This window comes from Eutrigla gurnardus, assembly GCF_963514095.1.
Source record: "Eutrigla gurnardus genome assembly, chromosome: 8".
Classification (NCBI taxonomy): domain Eukaryota; kingdom Metazoa; phylum Chordata; class Actinopteri; order Perciformes; family Triglidae; genus Eutrigla; species Eutrigla gurnardus.
The window spans coordinates 14,366,678-14,389,501 of record NC_139922.1 but is presented as its reverse complement, the minus strand read 5'-3'; the positions used below and the strand labels follow the sequence as shown (position 1 = coordinate 14,389,501).

General features: G+C 43.7%; 1 protein-coding gene across 1 annotated transcript; it reads left to right on the top strand.

Moving 5' to 3' along the window:
* Nucleotides 1–121: 121 nt before the first annotated feature.
* On the top strand, nucleotides 122–19,961 carry kcnc4 (potassium voltage-gated channel, Shaw-related subfamily, member 4). Its single transcript, XM_084016196.1, has 4 exons — nucleotides 122–1,347; nucleotides 13,572–14,508; nucleotides 15,283–15,459; nucleotides 17,915–19,961. Exons 1-4 carry the CDS (start codon nucleotides 739–741, stop codon nucleotides 17,980–17,982), a joined length of 1,791 nt encoding a protein of 596 aa, XP_083872322.1. The 5' UTR covers nucleotides 122–738; the 3' UTR covers nucleotides 17,983–19,961.
* The last annotated feature ends 2,863 nt before the right edge of the window (nucleotides 19,962–22,824 follow it).

The following is a 22,824-nucleotide window of genomic DNA, read 5'->3' as shown; positions in this document are numbered from 1 at the left end:
CTGATTAGAGGGAGTGGTTCATGAATGCGTCAACCTCCGCCAGCAGCCAAAGAGTTAAACCGTCGAGCCTGTTGGTGAGCGCACCATCCGTCCATCCGACCGACCAACCGGGGCGGCGCGGCTCGAGGAGAAAGCAACAGATTCCCAGCTGGGAAACAAACCCCACACGCACATCTGGCGCGCGAGCCGAGCAGAAGGGAACCGGTTGAATATGTCTGCGCGTGAGTAAGGCTGCACGCGCGGCTGGATCGTTGTCAGGCGCATCCTCGTCTCGTGCGGAGAAGAGAAGAAAAGTTGTCCGGACTAGTTGTGGGGTTTTGGTGTTGATAAGCTCCGTCTAAAAGAAGGCGAGGCGCGCATCACTTGAGGCTGAGTGGTCCCTCCGAGACACGCACTCCAAATATTATTAGCATTATTAGGATGGCAACAACCTCGTCTTCATGATAAATAAACGCCACATATTCATTTAAGGCGCAGCGGGTCATCTACTCGACGTTTTGTCGCGACGCCAAACGGAGTTTTGTAACAGGTGGTTTATTTTTATTGCGCGTCTCACTTCTGGCGCCGTCTGGACCTTTTTTAGGCGTGTTGTTGTTGTTATTGTTATTTTTTTTTTTAGATAGCTCACATGAGATGCTCGGGACTGGGGTCTGAAATGAGGACGCACTTTGCGTTGATTTTCTGATTGTTATTGTTCCGAGTGGACGACACCCTGTGACGGAGGGCCGAGCCGCCGTGATGATCAGCTCGGTGTGCGTGTCGTCTTACCGGGGGCGCAAGTCCGGCAACAAGCCCCCGTCTAAGACATGTCTGCGGGAGGAGATGTGCCGAGGGGAAGACTCGGACAAGATTGTCATCAACGTGGGCGGTACGCGACACGAGACCTACAAGAGCACCCTCAGGACCCTGCCGGGGACCCGCCTGGCGTATCTGGCGGACCCGGAACCGCAGGTCAGCTCTGAGTCGGACTCTGTCGCTCCGAGTGCCGAGTTCTTCTTCGACAGACACCCGGGCATCTTTGCCTACGTGCTGAACTACTACCGGACCGGCAAGCTGCACTGCCCGGCGGACGTCTGCGGGCCCCTCTTCGAGGAGGAGCTGGCTTATTGGGGGATCGACGAGACCGACGTGGAGCCGTGCTGCTGGATGACCTACCGGCAGCACCGGGACGCGGAGGAGGCCCTGGAGACGTTTGAGCCGCCGGACCTGGACACCGACGACGACCGAGACATGCCGAGGCGGTTCGGCATCGAGGATTGTCCCGACAGGTCGAGGGGCTGCTGCGAAGTTTTGCAGCCGAAGATCTGGGCCTTGTTTGAAGACCCCTACTCGTCCAGAGCAGCCAGGGTGAGCAGTCCACCAGCTTGTTTATGCTCTTTACGCTTTAGTGGACACATGTCAGTGTGAGGCCATAAAACCAGCAAGTGATTTTCCATTAAGGGAAAAAAATAGGCGCTCGTGTTGTCCTCATCAACAGGTGTCCCTATAGCTCAGCCAATCAGATCAACGGCAGCTGTTCCAGTCACAACATCAAGTATATAAAGTGTGCTGTATGCATTTTTTCACACAAGATGATCTCCAGTATAATTCACACAGTATAAATACTCCTGTACAATCAACACAGAGCACAATACAACATTTAAAACACAACAATAACAGAAGTCCGTATAGTCTGACTCCTCAGTGGTCAGAAATGTTACTGTTTTGTTATTTAGTTGTAAAATGTATCAACTTAATAATTCAACATCATCAGGCGAGTGTAGAAAAGTTATACATTTCTTTGATCTTGTCAACACCAACATCCATGTGTGGCATACCATGGAAAAGGTGTTTTTTTAATCAATCTTTTTACAGACAGTCTGCTTTCTAGCCAAAGTTCTGATTCCAGGAGCAGCCGTAGACTCGCCCACGCATCTAACAGAAATTGAATCTGAGCATCCGAAAAAAGAAGCACAACGGACATCCTTTTATATCACTTTGACAACAGAAAATCATACAAACACCAAACATACTGCTGCAATTGTGTCCATTTGTTTGAGTTGGTTAAAAAGCAGATGGTTTTAAACACAATGTCACTATATAGGAAAGCCTTTACTTTTAGGTTATTTTCATGCGGACAAAGGAAGTCATCCAGTGGCACAAAGCTAGGTCCATGTTTTCCCAGTTTGGTGTGGGAGAGATCTTGACTGACACAGGAAGCTGACCTCCCCCATCCAACACCTCTGGGTGACCTGAAGACTGTTTTGTAGATGTTAGCTTTACTTGCTCATTGTTGGGGTACCACATAACCCACTGCTATATGTGTGGTGATAATAATAATAATAATAATTGTGAAGCCAATTTTCTGTCCTTAACATATATTCTTGTTTCCATATTCAATAACCTTTACAGAATGAACCTGAAAATGTTTGTCACAGTTAGTTAAAACCCTGATAAAATCAGATCGAAAATCAGTTTTTCTAGGCATAATAACATTGAACCCAATGACTGTCTTGGCTTTGTTGTGATTGACAGCTTAGAGGGTGGAGCCAAAGTATAAAGTAGGTCATTGATTGGCTGAAAAGTACACCTCAGACTCATGTGAATTTAAGGCTCGTACTGGATGCAACAGTCGCCCAGTACGTCTTCCACATACTGGGACATGTTAAATTGTTCTCTGACCTGTATCTTCTTCTCTACATTGAATTGCGGATCGTAAACCAAGCGTTGTTTATCTCGTCGCTTCCTGGTTATAAAGTCCAATCAGAGCCAGCCAGAGAACTTTTGACCAATGGGATGCAGCCAAGGGAACATGTGTTCCTTAAGTGGAGAGAGTGTGCATGTTAATAAGTTTATTAATATTTTTTTCAACATTGCTTTCAGTCATGTGAATAGCAGTTCTTCCCTTTTTTATATATATGTTGTGAAATTGTAACCAAATGCTGAATATAGAGAAAATGCTGTTTCATGACAAAAACTGAGTGCTGCTGAAGTGTTCCCACACATCCTGTTCAAGGGTTGCACTCGAAGCTTCTCTAAACACAGTGTTTGAAAGGCTGCAGCAGAGCACATCCATGGACAGTAAATCATGCTGCATATTAAAGAGAAGAATGAGGTCCAGAATACATGTATAATTATCCATTCATCGCAATATTAAGAAGCTTAATCCACAATAGAAACATCACTGACCGAAATCTTTGGTGGCTTTTTTGATCATTTATGAATAATATTCTATTCAAAGATTGTCATCATATCACAACTTAAGCTCTATCTCGGTTTCTAATTTTATCACGATGAACAAGATACACTTCTATTTGTTTTATCGATAAAATAAATGATTCTTCGTTGTAAATTAAAATCATTTTGCTTTCATTTCTTCCACAGGGGATACCAGCCCCTTTCTGGGCTTTTGAAAGTATGCTATGCCTAATGGCTCGGCAACAAAAGCAGCAGAGCGCTTAATGAAGTAAACATAAAAGCAAGTATCGAGTGTCACTGTAGCAGGAGTTGTTAGGCGGAGGGCCAGAAGCTTTCATCGGTCAAAGAGGAAAAAGGCATTTAGTCCCAAAGAGAGATGCACCCTCGCTTCAGTTGCCTGTTTATGGAGTTGAATGGTCTATTCAGAAGCTCCCACAGTGTTGCAGAAGTTTTAATTGCATGCCCGTCACAATGTAAATGGTGTTTATTTAAGCTCCTCGTCCAGGTGGCGTTTACAGGCTGTCGCTGTGGAACAGCCGACGTCTCTGAGTCACAGCTGCCAACTGAAGATGTCGGTGCTTTGTCTGCCAGTTCAACGCGTCTGCCTCCTCATCACTGAATATTTGTAAAAGAATCAATCAGGCTTTTCCGTGTAGCTGTGAATTCGGCACCATGAAAGAAAAACAAGGAGGGCGGATGCGTATTGACCCGGTCATAATGTTCTCCGTCCATTTCCTCCCCGAACGATTCATGTACGAATGTTCACTCCATGTGCGCTCTGAGTGCATTTTGAGGGATTCACATTACCTTTATGGCCTTTTTATTTCATCTAAGGTAATGTGATTCCTGAAAGCCGTAGGGAAGTGAATCTGTCCATCATTTTCAGCCACATCCTCTTCACTATGAACCGAGACTTGAAGGCACAGCTCTGTGAAAGTCTCCAGTCTTCATGGTGACACCTCTCACACATATCACAGACAGGATCATGTGCAGCTGCTCATGCAGAAGGTGCTAGAGCAGTGATGGTGGTGAGATTGAAGTGCTGACATCCTGTTTTAAATTGAGGGTCTTTACAGTCACATCAGAGGAACCTTGTTTGAATTGTAGTCCTCGTTGGAGGCACCAGGAATCACAGTCCTTAGATTTTCAAGACAGAATGTTATAATAACCTTAATATAAAGTCATCATAATTGATATTTTGTTGTTAATCCTTCATAATCAAAGACTGGTTGAGCTTCATACAGTTCAGAAAGAAGACATCCCGCTGAGGGAGTCAGTTTCCCGTATCTGTGTCACATGGGGGGCCCTCGGTCTGTTTACCGCAATGGGAGAAGTGAAAATGAACACAGATAACGTGACCGATTATTTCGTTCCGTAGTCATCAAAGTTAATATGGGACCTATTTCCCTCAAGCCATATATGTTTCTGTCATTCTGACACTAAAATGGCTTTTTATTCAAACTCAAACTCTAAATATGACTGTTAGCAAAAGACAATATAAATTCCTGATTCCAACATAACCCTATGTGCTTTCATCGTTCACAACGCTGTCCCTACGATGTGAGTGGATGGGTGCGCCATGGCCACGCCCGCTTAGGAGACAGGAAGTGTTAAAGCATTGTAATGTGTCATCTTTGTTATAGAGCATCAGCATTTCTTCAAAAGTCCCGGACACAGCGGGAAACGAAACGGCGTCCTGTCTGAGTTTATACCCGGAGGGGGATGTTCCCATTCATTGTCTATGTAAGAAGCCGTGCAATGCCGTCGCATCGCGGTGAATTTTGAGATGGGGCGCTGCCTCCCGCAAGCTCTCCAAAATCTTTTAAACTGACCGATCTAAAATAAAGACAGATTCAGCAACTGCATAGCATCATAACATTTCAAATCGTAGACCATAGCTTTAAGTTCCTCTCTATCAAAGAATGAGTTACAACAATGGTGGTTGATCATATGACCCACTAATGAAAGTGCTTGTACTTGCTGCTTTGCCCAGAAATAGGATCTCCGTGTCTGTGGTGACATTCCCACGCAAAATTCAAAATGAGTTTTAGCTTTTAACGTCAATCAGCAGCGGTCGGTCTGCCCAGGTGGAGCTACTCACAGAAGTATGCTGCGTTTCATTGTAATCGGAAGTCGGTAACTTCCAACATGCTGAGTCAGGCTGCTTCTAGTCTAAAGTGTTTGACCAGTGCTGCCAGGTACATTTCAATACTGCTGACTCACAATGGAGGATCAACAGACAGAGAAAGAAGACCATTCAACTTCCAGTCACAAGAAAAAGAAACAAAAACTAATCGAAGTAAAGAAAGGCAAGTAATCAAGAAGCAAAGTGACTGCAAACCAGGGAAAACCACGGACCTCCTTTCAGTGTGGAGCATTTGAAGGCATCATGCAGATGAGAGACAGTCGACACTGTTTGGTGAGAGAGATGAGGTTCCAGAGGCTCGCCTGCAGTTCCATCTACCGCCAAAGAGGCCGCTAGAAGCAACGCATCTCAAATCTTACAGACTGCCACAAACTGGCTTTCCCACAGAGCAAAGTATTTTATCCCACGTAGAGAAAGAAATCAATTTGTCTTTGTTGTGAGACCAAGAGATTAACTGATGTGGGAGTGTTTCCGTCTGATACATATTATGCAGAGTCTACATTGCCAATAACCAATCCATTTGGCAGTATAAAATGCTGTTTCCTTTTTCATTCGTTCTGATTTGACGAAAACATTCATATTGATTGACGTTGCATTCAGATGTAAATTCTTTTGTTAACTGGACTGTTAATATTGGGTGGAAACCAACGCTTTTGACATTTCCCCTTTTGTCTTCAGGGAATCACTATATCAATCTATTCACCTCGGTGTCGCCACATCTTCATCAAAAACCTCATTTTGCTTTCTTGCTGAATATGAAACCTCTTCTCGCACGTCACCTTTCGCCTCGGTGCGACACCTAGCTGATATATGATAAAGGGGCGTTCTGGGCTCGACTTTCACACCGCCGACACCTTTTCTCTGTGGCGCTGTGAATGGAGCGCAGGATTTGTCTTTTCACACATCATCAAAGCAGCTCAGCCTCATTAAGGAGACTCTTATAACACTGAATTCTGAGTGAACGAGGGATGTAATCCTGTGCGATTATGTTGCTTGTTTATTCTGCTCGTTTCTAAGCTGCCTGCTGAAAATAGCTTGGCGGTGTTTTCCCGTGAAGTAAGCGAATGCATCACAAAATATACACAGAGGTGCTTTATTTTATCTGCTTACCTTGCAGACAAAATAAAATCAATAAATACACATTACTGAAATGATCTTACTTCCAGCTAAACCAAATAGTAATAATCAGTGATGGATTGTTGATATTTGAGTTGCTACAATTGTCAGATAGTTTAAAAAAAGTTTGTGTTTTTCTTTGATATAAAATGAAATGAATAAAATTTTGAATAAAATATTAATCAGTGTAGAAGAAGATTAAATAGTGTTTTTATTGGCTTCAATCCTCAGCAGGGTTGTAAAAAGTTGATATAAATATTGTGCAGTCAGTATTTTTTACTGGACAGTTTAAATACTGGTACTGGTATTTTCTGGCGTTTTCTCCCAAACCTTTACTACAGTACATCTACAGGTTTCATCAGGATGGCATATGCTCAGTTGCCATGGAGATGTTGTTATCGCAAGTATGGAACTTAAGTCAGATGGTCATAACTCCCTGTCTCTTTTCCAAAATGGTCTCTGGCGATGGATGTGAATCTTTCTGCGGCTGTCCACTGATTCCTGGTCAATGACCTTTGACCCCTTCTCAGTCAATGCGCTTTGGTGTGGCGTTCACAGACTGGGTGACTCTTGTCCAGGGTCCTTTCTGTTCCTTGTGGTTTTCGTCCTTTCAGGTGTTAAAAGCGTATATATGCTAGTATAGTAGCAGAGATCTTAAGGTGTTAATATAATAATAATATTCTGTTCTACCCTCTCTCCTCCTCCTTGTTAAAGGGATAGTTCGGAATTTTGGACATAAGACCTATTTTCCAAGTGAGCCGGTGTGTTCGAGACGTCTGGAGACGTTTTCAAGAAATTTCATTCAGTTCTTCTAGTTACCGAGTTCGCTTATGCTATGGCTAGCGCAGGTCAATGGTTCTAGCTAGACAGGCATTAAAAACAGTCTTGCCCACTCCACAGTGCACCCGAGGCAAATCCATTGTAACGGCAGACTATCGATGTACATATGTGTTGATAGAATGTTTGAAATAAAACCAACCTTGCATTTTTAAGGATTTATGTCTCAGCAGCAGCAGCGTGTCATACTTCCTAGTAGGCTATGGCAGCGGCGGAGTGATATCACCTAGCACTTATAAGTTACCGGTTCTATAATAGTTTGTTTACCTGCTGTCATTGCTACAGACGCAGAGTAGCCTGCAGTGCTAGTTTCTTCAATCTCACAGAAATGGACACTTTTGGAGAATATACTGAAACTTTTGAAGACTCTGATGAGGAGTTTTTTTCCACCCAAACCCAACCGTACCTGTACAAGCCTGAATATACAGAGGAAGAATTGCGCGAGAGGGATGCTCAAAGGGCAGAACGTGAACAAGCGTCTGTGGAGACTGAGATAGCCCCCGCTGGAGCTGAGAACCGGGACCGAACAAACGGGGACCGGTGGTGCCAGGAGGGAATCCCCCGCAACGCGTCCGAGGGTTTACGGGTCTACGGACGGAGCAGAGGTCCGGGTTCGCGGTGCGTTATTGTGGCTTCGCGTGGCCGTGGGCTGCCCGGTGTTTGAGTGAGCTCTGAGGGCTTTTCAGACAGCCTTGGGGGTATAAGTGCCGACAGTTTGGCCCGGTTCGATTGCCTATTTACGGGCAGTATTTCGGGCAGCGCGTCTTTTAGAGTTTTGAGTCCGACGGAGCAAAGTAAAGTTCCGTTGCTGCTGAGAAACTAGTTCCTCAAAAAATGGATGATTCATGCGATGCGAGGTTAGTTTTGTTTCAAATATTATTCTATCAACACAGATATGTACATCGACAGTCTAGGGTTTTAATTGATTTGCCTCGGGTGCACTGTGGAGTGGGCAAGACTGTTTTTAATGCCTGTCTAGCTAAGAACCATTGACTTGCGCTAGCCATAGCATAAGCGAACTCTGCAACTAGAAGAACTGAATGAAATGTCTTGAAAACGTCTCCAGACGTCTCGAACACACCGGCTCACTTGGAAAATAGGTCTTATGTCCAAAATTCTGAACTATCCCTTTAATGAGACGTTCAACTCTGTGTATTGTAAGTGGTGTTTTGGGGATTTGAACTGCTGCTGCAGCTCACTGATCGATTGATGAAGACTGATTAAAGCTGAAAATTACTTAAAGTCCTTCATTAAAAGGGGGTCGAAACTTGGAATTGAGTTTTACCTCCTCCGATATTTTCTCTTGTTTTATATCACAGTTCAGACAGTCCCTTCCAAATAGTTTTTGTTTCTGGTTCTGTGAGATAAAAAATGTGCAACAATGATTGACTTCTCTACAGACACCCAGGAGAAGCTGACAGGCCGAGTAGTGGACATTAATTTGCCTCCATCCTCAGGTGAACTGACGATCAGATGATCAGTGTGACATGAATTCTAAGAAAACACCAGGAGTGGCTGCTCTCAGAAGCGTTGTAGTTTCTTGCGTATAGCGTGTCAGTTTTAGTAACAGTGTGTGATGCCGAACAGCTGGAGGTGATGGCTACGATGGGACTCCCCAGCTGCTGCACACTGACGCACAGCCTGTTGCCTGTCCTGTCGCACTCCCTCCCACTCCGCCTGTCCCAGCTGGGACCGGGCGGCCGTCCCTTCAGGGGACGCTCAGCTCGCCCCGCACACTGACACCTGACGACCTTGGATCGATGTCCAGTGGAACCACTGATTGGCGTTACACATCTTCTCTCATCATCACTCTCACCTCGCTCACGGCGCCATTTTCAGTTAAAAAGCTCTGAAGACCCAGTGTTGACCACCTGCTCTGCGCTAATCGGCAGTCAACCAGAGTTAGCGACTAGCTGGTGAACATAGTGGAGCATTTAGGAGTGAATGTTGGACTGGATTCACTGGGTGGGCACATAAACATTTGCAAATGTATGCAAATTCTACTCTGTGGCTGCTGAATATGTAGTAGAAGAGTAGAGTGTAGCAGAGTTGTATGCTAGCTAATTTGCCATAAAAACTTTGTAAGATTCTCGCTGTATTAATTATGCATAGAAATTGGCTCGGTGAGAGTTATGCTATTTACTGATACATTATTTAAGTTTATTGTTGTCGCTGGTGTAAGTGGAGCTTATTATTAATACTAGGCACTTTAGCGGATCAATCAGATCTCATGGTCTTCATCAGCAGATGTAGAGTGATCAGTTGTCATCACATAACAGCCATTTAAATCAAATGAATGAATTCAGTTTTATCATAAGGCTCATTAAACACTCAAATTCATACATTTGCTTCAAAATTGCACAAAAATACAGTAAACGAACTGTAAAAGTATCTAAAATATACCTTTATTGACCCCCGGGAGAGCAAGTAGAAAGTAACTGGATGTAAATGTGTAGTAAAGATATACAGTACACAGATAACAAATGAGTCTCATAGATATTATATTTTATACTTTTATAATATATTTTATATTATATACTTAAGTGTTTCTATCCCTCAGGCAGATTGTGGAGACTACATTTATATTTCCTGGAAATGAAAAGTAAAAAGCTGCACGTTTACATCCTAACAACAGGAGGCTCAGCGGACCGACATGGAAACTGTGGTGGCAAAGACACATTATGGCAATCACTTGAACACTGTTTAAAGTTTCCACCATTCAGCTGTAAACATGATACGGTTGTCTCCCTCGGTGTCAGGCATTTAATAAACCAGACGGATGCATTCATGTGCTGCAGCATGTATTTAACTATATATCTCAGTGAAGGGATGCTGTGGAAGACTTGCAGACATGGGCACATCCAAATAATAATAAGAGACACACACTTAACTACAAACCCCAAAATAGAAAAAGAAGTGGCTGGCACACACACACACACACACACACACACACACACACACACACACACACACACACACACACACACACACACACACACACACACACACACACACACACACAGGTGTGAGGTCAAGCCATGTAGTGATATGTTAAGACCTTGTTGAGCCCTTTATGAGTAGAGTATATGTCCCTGTGTGTGCCAGGACCTCCAGCAGCTTCCCTGCAGAGCTGCCCCCCCCCCCGTGCTCCAGATACCCGGCTCTGTTTAGTTCCTGGATAAACCGTTTGCCATTTAAGTAAACTGAAGTCTGTCAGCGTCACAAGCATCTGACCAGCAGCAGGACTCACAGTTATTCTTTTAGTGGCTGCTGGTTTATTGTTTTTGCGTTTGGCTGCAAGATGATGTTTTGCTCATGCTCCTCAAAAGTGATTAATTTCACTTGGATTGAATAGATACATGAGACGAATACACAGATCCGATCGATGATGAAATGGCGGGAGTCTGAACCCTCTCATTTGGTGGAGCCCACCGTAATTATCTCTCTCTCTCTCCCTCTGCTACGGTACAACCCAGAATGAAAATCCAGGACTTTAACTTGATATTATATTCTTAAATCGATTCCTATTTGTATTTATTTATTTAAACACCAAGTATTTCTTCAACCACAAACTAATGTCGGCTGAAAGAGACAAACAGGAGGAAAGACCGATTGGTTACTGGTTGTTTACAATCCAGCAGTGTGCTTCTGTTTCTGCTCGTCTGTTTGGCTTGTTACGATATTGCCCTGGGACTCGGCCCCTCAGTCAGCCTTGTTGATGCTCAGGGAAACTGTGTCCATGCGACAGGGGGAACTCTGAGCTCCTCCTGGGCCAGAGACGAGGCTTCACGCACGGCATTCCCCCTTGTCCTGTGCCTGAGTCATTATCTTCTCATGGGATCAGAGCTTTGAGCGCCTCCGAGCTCTGCAGGGACAAAGCTGAAAAACGTTGTAACGTTGAAAGCTGCACATCATCTGGATGGACGCGTATCATACTGCGTACATGAGGGGCAGCATTGCTGTTTTGAACTGGGCTGCTGTTCTTCCAACTCTCTAAACTCCATAAACTGTCCCGTTCTTATTGATTTTATTTGCTCCGCGGTGAATTAGTATCCCCATCAGCCATCGCATGCTTTATTTGTTTTTTTTTTGTAATTACAGACCCAAACACTATAAAACTGATTGATATGTGAGATGCCACCGGGGAGAGAAAATAGCTCGGGGCAAGCAAGGTACATATTTATCCAGCTGCAAGACACGCTGTAGAGGCATTGCAATTAGTCCAGGCTTTAGTAAACAATGAAGACCGATCAGGCATGAATTAGCTCACAATATTAACTCAAACACGGGCATGGCCATTGTGCTGGATCAGGTGGATGCCACGCAGCCGCATTGTTTCATTTACCTTCAGTTGTAACAGTGGTTTGACTCGCTCGCCATTTAGTTTGGATTTGTACTTTAAAGATGGATAATTATTATTATTTTTGTATATTTTATGAATAAACAGCGGGAATAGGTTAATTGATGATAGGTTAGTTGATGACTCTAAACTGCCCGTAGGTGTGAATGTGAGCGTGAATGGTTGTCTCTACATGTTGGCCCTGTGATAGACTGGTTACCTGTCTGTCTGTACATGTCGGCTCTGTGATAGACTGGTTACCTGTCTGTCTCTACATGTCAGCTCTGTGATAGACTGGTTACCTGTCTGTCTCTACATGTGGGCCCTGTGATGGACTGGTTACCTGTCTGTCTCTACATGTGGGCCCTGTGATAGACTGGTTACCTGTCTGTCTCTACATGTCAGCCCTGTGATGGACTGGTTACCTGTCTGTCTCTACATGTGGGCCCTGTGATGGACTGGTTACCTGTCTGTCTCTACATGTGGGCCCTGTGATGGACTGGCGACCTGTCCAGGGTGAACCCTGCCTTCACCCAATGTCAGCTGGGATCGGCTCCAGCCCCCTACGACCCTGAATACAGGATATGCAGGTAGACGATGTGTATATACAGCACTGTTTCCCTCACTGAGCCACGCCTACGTAACCTGACAACAGGACAGGTGACTCCTTAACGACTCGCCTCCTCGTCCGTCTGTGTCAGCAGCCTCTGCTCATCTCTTCCCCTGTGGTTGGAAACGACACATGCTGTCACCAAAAACCTCCGCTGTCCTAACACAATCAAAACGTGAGATGTGTGATTGTATGTGAGAGCAGCTCACACAGTAGTTGGCTTAGTCGGCTCCATGTTGGCGCCCCCTGCTGTCCGAGACTAACATGGCTCATGTTAATGGATTCACGTTTTCTCTCAGCATGATTCAGGCTCTGTGTTCATGGCAGTAATTGGTTTGAAATTGGTCTGATTTCTCAAAGAAAATGATCCTGGCTCCCAATTCCTTTTTCAAATAATAATAATAATAATAAAAAAAAAAGATATATTCGCTCACTAATCTTAAAACTAGAATGGCAGTGGACAATCACAAGAATTAATTATTTCCTGGCAGGTAATTGGATGTCTTGAGGAGGTGTCTTGGCAGTGGAGCGAGAGAAAAAGTAGATTGATGTTTTTTTTTTTTTATTATCAATGCCACACATATGTTTGGGTTTCAGAGAGAAAACAAGGGTAGTGCTTCATGTTGGAGGCACGGTGTAGGAATGTCAGTCAACCACATCCTCAGACCAGATGGAGCTTATTTGGAATTGTTATTTGGTTCAGATGTAAATTTTCTCATCGGGATGAATTATAATAACGTCACTTGATTTTTCATCTAGCGCCATCATCAGGTGAATGTTTTTAAATGTCCCACACTGTGGATTGCAAAAAGTCCTGTCAGTCTCAGCTGTGCTTAATCTGTAGTTCTAATTAGTAAGATGGCAAACACTGTCTAAGCATCAGTATTGTATTGCAGTTCAGCTGCAATACAGGTGTTAATCAGATTGAGGTGTATATATTATCCTTTCCCACTACTGCATTGTGGGTATAATATTATTGTAATGCTGCTGGTTTCTGCACACATTTACAATGTGTTCAAGACGTCGGCTCAATTTCTCCTCTTCTGAAGAAGCTCGTCAACGATCCATCATAATTTACCCGCATCTTTACTTTGATGTTGTCAAAGTTTGTGTTCTCATATTGTTTTAGTCTTTTGCTGTCTGTCAATCACTTGACACTCAGTGCTGCAACCAGAACATTTTGCTTTACAGAGTTAATTGTCATATCCATGTCTTTGTATTGGTGTAAGTAAAGTAAAAAGTAAGCCTTTGCACAAAACAGTACTTAAATTGAATACAGTATTGCTTATTCATTTGTGGGAAGGCATGACATTGTGTTGATTCATCGTTTCATCTGTCTCCCCCAGGGTGTGGCATTTGCCTCCCTCTTTTTCATCCTGGTGTCCATCACCACCTTCTGCCTGGAGACCCACCAAGCCTTCAATGAGCTGCAGAACCGGACAGACATGGTTGTCGATGGCAACGTCACACATCCAGTGCAGAGGCTGGAGATGGTGACCGTGCCCATCCTCACCGTGGTGGAGGGCATCTGTGTGGTGTGGTTCACATTTGAATTCCTGGTGCGTATCATCTGCTGCCCAAACAAGGCGGTCTTCATCAAGAACATGCTCAACATCATTGACTTCGTGGCCATTCTGCCATTCTACCTGGAGATGGGCCTGAAGGGCCAGTCGTCCCAGGCCGCCAGCGATGTGCTGGGCTTCCTCCGCGTGGTGCGGTTTGTCCGCATCCTCCGGATCTTCAAGCTGACGCGGCACTTTGTGGGCCTGCGCGTGCTGGGCCACACGCTGAGGGCCAGCGTCAATGAGTTCCTCCTCCTCATCATCTTCTTGGCACTGGGTGTACTAATCTTCGCCACCATGATATACTACGCAGAGCGCATCGGAGCCAGCCCCAGCGACCCCACAGGCTCCAACCACACGCACTTCAAGAACATCCCCATCAGCTTCTGGTGGGCAGTGGTCACCATGACGACGCTGGGCTACGGAGATATGTACCCAAAGACGTGGCTGGGCATGATGGTGGGGGCGCTGTGCGCACTAGCCGGGGTACTCACCATTGCCATGCCAGTCCCCGTCATCGTCAATAACTTTGGGATGTACTACTCGCTGGCTATGGCCAAACAGAAGCTGCCGAAAAAGAAGAATAAGCACAACCCCAACCCGGACGCTCCGACGGACTCGGTCTCCTTTGGGAAGTCGGAGACCAACTCGCACAGAGACAGCACTCAGAGCGACACGTGTCCGCTGGCTGCCGAAGAGAGCGTCAGCAGGAACCGCTCAGGTAAGGCCACAATGCAATGTTAAAGGGTCAATTCACCCAATTTTCTCACGTCCCTTTTATGGTATCTAGCCACTCTGTAGTTTTGGGTTTATTTGCTAAAGTTTTACTTCTCGTTTTTTTTATGATGCTGTCCAATATATAGAAGATATTTGTGGTACTAACATCAATGAAAAATTACTTTTTAATTTAACCAGTAATGTCTCTCAGGAACGTTGTTCCACTCAGTAATATTCTCTTTTAAAATCTTTAAAATTTAGATTTGAAATCTTTCTATTGTGTGGATTATCCAGAGTAATGGGGGCATTGTTGGTGGAAAGAGGTGCCTGACATTTTTAAATATTCTTATCTAATTTTTAATTTCCTTTTGCAAGCAACACAAACAAAAATACATAAACCTTAATAGTATTGAAACGAAAATCTGCATGACTAAATATCATGAGAGGTAAGTTTAAAAAAGTGACCCTTTTGTAGGTAATGTTACTGTTTATTGAGTTTATTCATTAGCGTTTTTTAGATTGTTTTAATTATCCTGCTCGTTTAATCGAATAGTAACATCGCCACTGTGTTTCTAGGATTTTCAGAGTTTGTCTGACAGATGAACCATGCTAAGTCATCCAGACAGTAACGCTGGGATCAAATTACCCCAATTACATCCCAGACAAATTGAATTTCATCACTGAAAAATACAGATTTTATACAATATATCTGTGCCTTTGTCTGGGTCTCGGTAAAAGCTTTGGCATTTACGTCTGTGTGTTTTTGTCTTCCTGTCAGACTCCAAACAGAATGGGGATGCAAATGTGGCCCTTTCAGAGGAGGAAGGCTGCAGCCTGACCCAGCCACTGTCCCCCAGTGAAAAGTGGTCCCTGCGGTGCTCCCGGGGGCGAGACAAGACTAAGAAGGAGGCCTCGTGCTTCCTCCTAACCCCCGGAGACCCCAACGTCCATATTGGTAAGTTACATACATATCAGTACACGCCTCAGTTTTATTATTGTTTGTAGTGTTAATGTTTTCTGCATGCTTTTTTATCTGCAGTTTCACTTAAAATGTCGGTATCTTGTCAGGGGTTTTGTGTTTGTCAAGTCAAGTCCAAATTCAAGCCATATGTGTATCTGAAATTAGGTCCTGACATATTAGATGTACATAAGGGAAAGATTGACTTTTTGGGAAGCTTCTTTGCTTTTTTTTTGTTGTAAAATTGATACAGCGTTGTGTTTTTCTAACCATGAACACACACAGCCAGGACACGGTTAGCCAAACATACACTTGAAGCAGAAAGAAACGGCTAGCCAATCTGCAAATCTGCCTCCCAGCACCTCAAAAGTTCATTAATTAAAAGTACTCTATATAGTAATCAGAGCATTTATATAGATATAGTGGAATAATCCATTGTTATCTACGTTCTTTGTTGACATTGTGTTTCTAGCCACGTGTGTCTTTTAGTGCATGTGAGCGTTTTGTACACATTTAGATTGCTTCAATCCTTTGACCTACGATGTTTATGATGAAAAATACACATCATATAACACCAATATTTTCTATAATGTTGACGATTGAAACAGGTAACACATGTACAAAGAAGCTGGCGAAGCTCCTGTTAGTCTCTGAATCGCCCTCCACTGTCAGCCTGCCATCTCTCTCTGCCTGAATGGCTGCTGGATCTCACATCCGAGCTTCCCAAAGTATCCAAAAGCCCCTTGCAAGAAGAGGCTCTATATTTGGCAGTCATGGATTCATTCCTGACATCCTGAGCACACATCCCACCCAGTCAACATCCTGACTCTTGTCCACAAACAACCCAGACACTGAAGGTGTTTTCCTGCAAAACTGCACTTTACTGAGGCTTTTTTTTCTTTCTACCAAAGCTCATTAGCACATCACTGTAGAGGGAGAAAAAAAACAACACATAAATGGGGCACTTACTGTAGCTTGGCTCCTACGAGACTATATACTTCCTCCTCTTTTTGACAGCCCATTACAAGAAAATTGTTTTTGAAAGCCTCACCAATCCCAGCATGTGTTGAGCGTTGTAGATTGGTGTCGGTCAATGGCATGTTGTCACGATGATGAAAAATAAAGAGAGAGAAAATAACAGTGTAAAATGTAAAATGTAGAATGTACAGTCACAGCGGGAAAGACACAAACAGGGATAAACACAAATCATCACCAGCCGCCTTTCAGGCTGACTCCTCTAATAATACGCACAATTATCTGGTCAGCTCATGAAATTGCCAACGAGCTTTCTTCTGATTGCGGAGGCAAAAACAATGGGAAGCTGAGCAAAGCCAGAACACCTCAAAATGAATCTTCGAGAGAGAGAAGGGAGGGGGTAATTCAATCCTGAGCCGTGTGTCTGGAGACTGTGGATAATGACATCCCAGTCTATTACAGGGGGATATCACACATACACAACACATTTTGGTGCACATTACCAGCAAAAAGGGCTCAATTCGACGTGCACTGTTTCCTAACAGGGTTAGAACTGTTGTGGCAGAGTTCAAACTCCAAAATCTCCTGGTTTCTGTCCAACGTGTACAAGGCTGCCCTTGTGACTTCAGCCATTTTGTGCCGGTTGGATGGAGATAGATTATGACAGAGAGGCTCTGCCCTTCAGAGCTATGCCCATAAGGGTTGGTGTGAGGTTAATTCCAGGGCTGCAGGGTATAAGGTATGGATCATCTTTTACCAGAGCTATATGGCAGGAAGCAGGACCGTTGGATGCAGCAGGTCTGAAGATGCTCAGATGGTTATCAGCGACAGGAAACGGTGGAGCTGGGGAAATGCTGCTTTATACATGCAAACAGCGTCCTGGTGAAAAGCGCTTTGCCTCGGCGATGTGTCAACCACCAGCTCGTCCTCTTGTGATGAGTGCATAATGGTGTGGCGAACCGTTCAAGTGCTGCTAAGAGGAAGCAGCAGGCGGATACACAGACGAGCAGAGAAAAGGCTCCTGAGCTGGGATGAGCCTCCATATTCCCGTGAGACTCCTCTGAATGATTGCTACTAATAGGTTTCCATTAACAACATGGGTGGTCATAGGAAAAACCGGCTGCCGCCCTCTGAAGTTCAGATCCGTAGGGTTTCTCTGTCTGAGCAGGAGAGGTCAAATATTAGTCAATTATTCCGAAATTGAGTCGATTAAACATTTTCGTCATTAATCAAGCAAAAATTTAAAATATTAGGATATATTTAGGATTTTACATAATTGTAAATTTCACCATTTTATACAATCATTTTTTGCAAATCAATTTGTCTTAAGGATTGCCTCATAATGGGACTATTAATTCGTTTTATTCAGCAGAGATATTTCATTACACTGCATTAAAAATATTCCAGGTCCATTTTCGAGGTCTTCCACGCCCGAGTCGGAGTGTTTCATTGTTTGTCCTTTTGTGTTTCCCAACAGAGAGCTGTAAAGACATCCTCGCCGGCTCTGGAAACTACGCTCAGCCGGAGGTCACCACACTGACCTGATGCTGATTGGCTACGAAAAGGAGAACGAGCGTGAACTCTCGGTGGAGTACACGCTGCGTAGAGCTGCTTTTAAGCTCTGAATGAACTGCAGAGTGGATTCTTTTTATTCAAGACCAGATTTTTATTTTGTTGTTTTTGTCTCTGTCATGCATCCACAACCCCGCGGTAGAAAATCAGTTGCGTTGGAGATTTATCATATGTAGACTCATTTACATGTTACAGAGCATTTTGCATGTGTTGCATGATCTACCATTATATATTGTACTATCTACCATTAATGTGCTCATCATTTAGTGGACGTCTTAGGGACGTGGAGGCCCTGAATACACATTTTCTCAGTTAGCTGCTTGTCCTACATGAACACACAATGTTCTGCCATCATTAGGGGAGTTTTGGTTATTTCACATCAGATTTCTGTGTTTCTTTTACCTTTGCTTTTCTTATGGGTTTGTATTGGGGGAAAAGAGAGAAAAAATCCATGCACCAATCAGGATTTATCAACATCTGATGACAAATCTGATGACAGTGGGTGTGTTTGATGACTCTCAATGAAACTTGATCAAATCCAACCCAAACAGCCTGATAAAGTAGATTCACTGAGTTTTTGGGTCATAAACTCTGAATAAATAATACTAACTTCAGTTTATTTTGTTATTGGTGACTGTTGCTTATTAAGTCATCATTAATAGTACAGAGAAAGATATTTGGTGGCTTTTAATCTAAAGTGAGTCGCTTTTAACCACATGGCAACTATTTTACTAACGAGATGTTGCATTTGTGAGTGTGATTTGTTTTAATGTTTCACCATTGGAGAAGTGCAGTATGTACAACAACAGTCAGCTCTGCAACTTCTAACAATAACAACAAACATAATGAGAGTTTGGAATGTCTTAAATCCATAAGTGGTGTTCACTGTAGAGGAAGAACACCCAAACGCTTGAATATGGATTTTTACAGCAACACTGTTACTGTAAACTCTGATTGGAGGAGAACTTGAAATCAATCACCAACTAAACCCAGAGCTCTACGCCGGTCATGCGGTCTTTGCCTTCTGTCGTGCCACTGTTTTTTAACACTGACCACAGGGACACAGCGTGGTAGGGATGCTGCTCAGGCAACACGCTGTTTGTAAATCCATGTACAATAAGAGTTTAACAAGAGAAAGGAAAAAAAAATCAATGTAACAGTATTGTCTGTCTGTCACATTGGCTGTATACTATTGATGCATAACTGCTGGTTGAGTCAGGACCAAATGTAGATTCTATTAGATTACATAGTAGATTTTTAGTACCATCATTAGTAAAAAAAAAAAGAAGAAATACATGCATTGTAATGCCATCAGTTCCACTTGTGGCTCATGTTGAGTAATGGAGCTTAAATGTGTGCGCTAATGTAAATTAGATTTGTTCTTTAACACGTCTGGTTGTGTCGGATCTGTAGAAACCCTGTAACGTGTTCCCACTGAGGGAGAAGCAGGGAGGAGTATGGTTTCTTTCACTTGTGACTTTGAATATGTTCCTCATGGTCTACCATAGTGGCCTTATGTTTAATAAACAAAGGGAAGGTTAATTTCATCTTCATTAGACTCCAGCTGCGTTTCTATGCTGACCCAGAGGTTTGTAGTTCTGTATAAGCACAGTTGTACGTATGTAGCACAGTAGAACATTCTGGATCACTGTTTTCTCCTCTGTATATGACATGCTTACGCGCCATTAAATAGCTGTTAACCAATAATGAAACATTATTATTTTGATAAATCACCCTTTAAGCCCCATTTTCCCTCTTGTATACTCAAATGTGATGGAGATGCACATGAGTTTAATATCTCCCCATCCTGGATTGTATAGGTGTGATGGATTTGAACCCAGTCCAACTGTCAGATGTGTGCGTGTGTGTGTGTGCGTGTGTGTGTGAGATGTTGTATCATGTAGGCATGTGTTTCTATGCAGAAATGGAAATAAAATCCACCCCACCCCCGTGTTGAAGATACAATCTTGTCGTTTTTTTTATTTTCCTTTACAGCGTTATGAAATCAGCTTCCTTCCCATCAACCGCACCATTCCTGCCACTGTGTCACCTACTGTATGTCTATTTATAGCGTCGACATGAGCGCTCTGGTCTGGTCTGGTGGTGTAACAGCAGTGCCGCCATGATCCAAGGTGTAGATGGCACACGGAACACGTCACCATGGAGATTTGGGATGACAGGCAACACTAATTACTGCTCGGCTGCCTCCATCTCCTCCTCCCTCTGTCGTTCTCACACAGGCAAACACCTCACTTCCTCTCCCTTTCACACACACACACACACAGCTCAGCATGAGGAACGTTTTGATGTTCAGGGATGTCTGATTGTCTCTGTGGCGATGAAGGCAGGGGGGGCAAGATGTCACAGGTGAGTCGAAGCCGTCAAGGCTGCAGGAATATGAAAGGAAACGCCGGGTGTTCAAACAAACCAGACTGTCTAAATATGGCTTGAGATACTGATTGGTCAGAGAGAAGCAGGGCGATGACAAGAATATTACGTTGACTTGAGGAAGGATATGAACATGTACGGAATATTCAGCTCATAATTGGTCAATTATTGGAGTCATGTCGACCGTTGATAACATTTATGTTCTGTTGCTTTAGACTGCTTTACAGGCTGCATGGTCTTTTCATATTTACATCTTGTTGTTTTATATTGATATTTCTTAACCTATCACTCGTTTTTAATAACAAAAAAGACTGCGGTAGAACATCTTATGATTTTTTTCCGGTGTTACATCAAGTGCACATCACTGTCTCAGGCCACAAACATACGACACAACAACATACGCCACCTTCTTTAAACGTGCTCGTCTCCATGCTCAGAGGTGATAATTGCCCAGCTGGCTCCTTTGATTTGGATGAATGCCCTATTTTTGTCGCCTTATCATCACAAAGCAGCCATCATGCTAGCAGGTGATAGTTCTCCACACCTGAATAACTCCATGGGGGGGATTCATGAAACAAGATGAATCTTAGGCAGAAGAGTCGGAGCTGGAAGTCGAGAGCTTTTCCTGTCATCCATGATTACTCCATTTCATTTTTTCCCCTTGTTCCCTGGTTTATCCCCCCCCCTCCTCTGTTGAAGGTTGTCATGACAATATTGAACACAGTTTCCATGGAGAAAGGCTGAGCATGAGCCTGGTTCATTCACTGTGCGACACCGTGGAAAGGGGAGCGTCTTATCTTGTCTGGTGGAATAACAAACTTTCACTTATTAATGGCGTTATGAGGATGTAATTTAGAGGGTGACCCATAACAGGCAATGTGGACTTCTATACTAAACATAAGAGCAGCATCCGTTTAATGTATCAATTATGTATCATTGATGGATCATTGTTTGTGCAAAATGAGATTTGGAACAATGTTTTGAACTCACTTTGTGCTCTTTGTGTTTGAAAACACAAACTGTCCATTAATCCGTTCACAACACATCAATTATTTTCTTTTATGAATGAGAAAATATTTTCCAACAGGGAAGTCACAATGACATCCTGAGTATTTCTGACCCTGTTTTACAGCTGTGATGGCTTTTGTAAGTCCAGTTCCACCAGCCTCTTAGGGAGGACAACATCATGTGTTGCTATGCAGATGGAGGTTTGGGGGTTAGCTTTTTTCTTTTCCTTTCTCTCTCTCCACTTTCAGAGTTAGACAGACATTTGGAGAGCTCACCTCTATTAGCTTTCAGAACTTGAGTGGACGTATAGAGCCGAAGATACAACTTCTTGGATGTTTCTCTAGATCGATCTGTCTGTCTGTCTGTCTGTCTGTCTGTCTGTCTGTCTGTCTGTCTGTCTGTCTGTCTGTCTGTCTGTCCATCCAAGCACAAATACAGTTTTTCGCAATTGTTAACACACGTTTCTCAAAACAGTAACTGCTTTCTCAAAACCTCACACCCAGAACTTTGCTATCAAATCTCTTCACTGTTCACAAAATGGAACTTGTGTTTTCATTTGATGCACACAGCCACATTTTCAAATGACACACACACACACCATTCATCGAGTACACGACTAAGCATTTGCCAACAGGCATTTACAGCACACTGAAGTGCAAAATTGAAAACACAATCATAGAAATGGGAACACACCATATGAATGACGATGACTGTAGAAGGAGCCATTCCTCCTTTTGTGAAATGTCTCAGTGTAGGCCTACTGGTTACATAGTCACACATAAAAACAGCACAAATATGCAGCAGTTTGGCCTCCTCCTCTTCCTCCTCCTCCTTTTTCCCTCCTCCTCCTTGCCCTCCTCTTCCTTCCTCCTTGTCCTCCTCCTCCTCTCCCACTCCTCCTCTTCCTTGTCCTCCTCCTTGTTCTCCCCCTCCTCCTCCTCCTCTCCCCCTCCTTCTTGTCTTCCTCCTCGTTGTCCTCCTCCTCCTCCCTCTCTTCCTCCTCTCACTCTTACCCCTCTCTATCTCTTTTTGTTTCTCTCTTCAAAGTGCTCAACAGACCTGAATGTCCATCCATCCATCCATCCATCCATCCATCCATCCATCCATCCATCCATCCATCCATCCATTATCTACCGCTAATCCTGTATTCAGGGTCGCGGGGGGTGGGGGGCGGGGGGACTGGAGCCGATCCCAGCTGTCATTGGGCGAAGGCAGGGTACACCCTGGACAGGATGCCAGTCTATCACAAGACTGAATGTTTAGAGATTTAAATATGTGTGTGTTGAAGGTTGATGCTTTGAGATTTTACTTGAGAAGTGTGTGTAACAACTGAACATTGTAGTGTTTTGACAACAAGGTGATGTGTTGTTGACATCAGAGTGTAAAGAAGGACAGTCAGAGTCTAATAAGGCAGATAAG

Bases quoted from the DNA above. Each gene is read 5' to 3' on its own strand.
- kcnc4 (XM_084016196.1), top strand. From the start codon at position 739: ATGATCAGCTCGGTGTGCGTGTCGTCTTACCGGGGGCGCAAGTCCGGC. The intron at 14,509-15,282 runs GTAAGGCCACAA...TCTTCCTGTCAG, and splicing joins CGTCAGCAGGAACCGCTCAG to ACTCCAAACAGAATGGGGAT. The intron at 15,460-17,914 runs GTAAGTTACATA...GTTTCCCAACAG, and splicing joins AGACCCCAACGTCCATATTG to AGAGCTGTAAAGACATCCTC.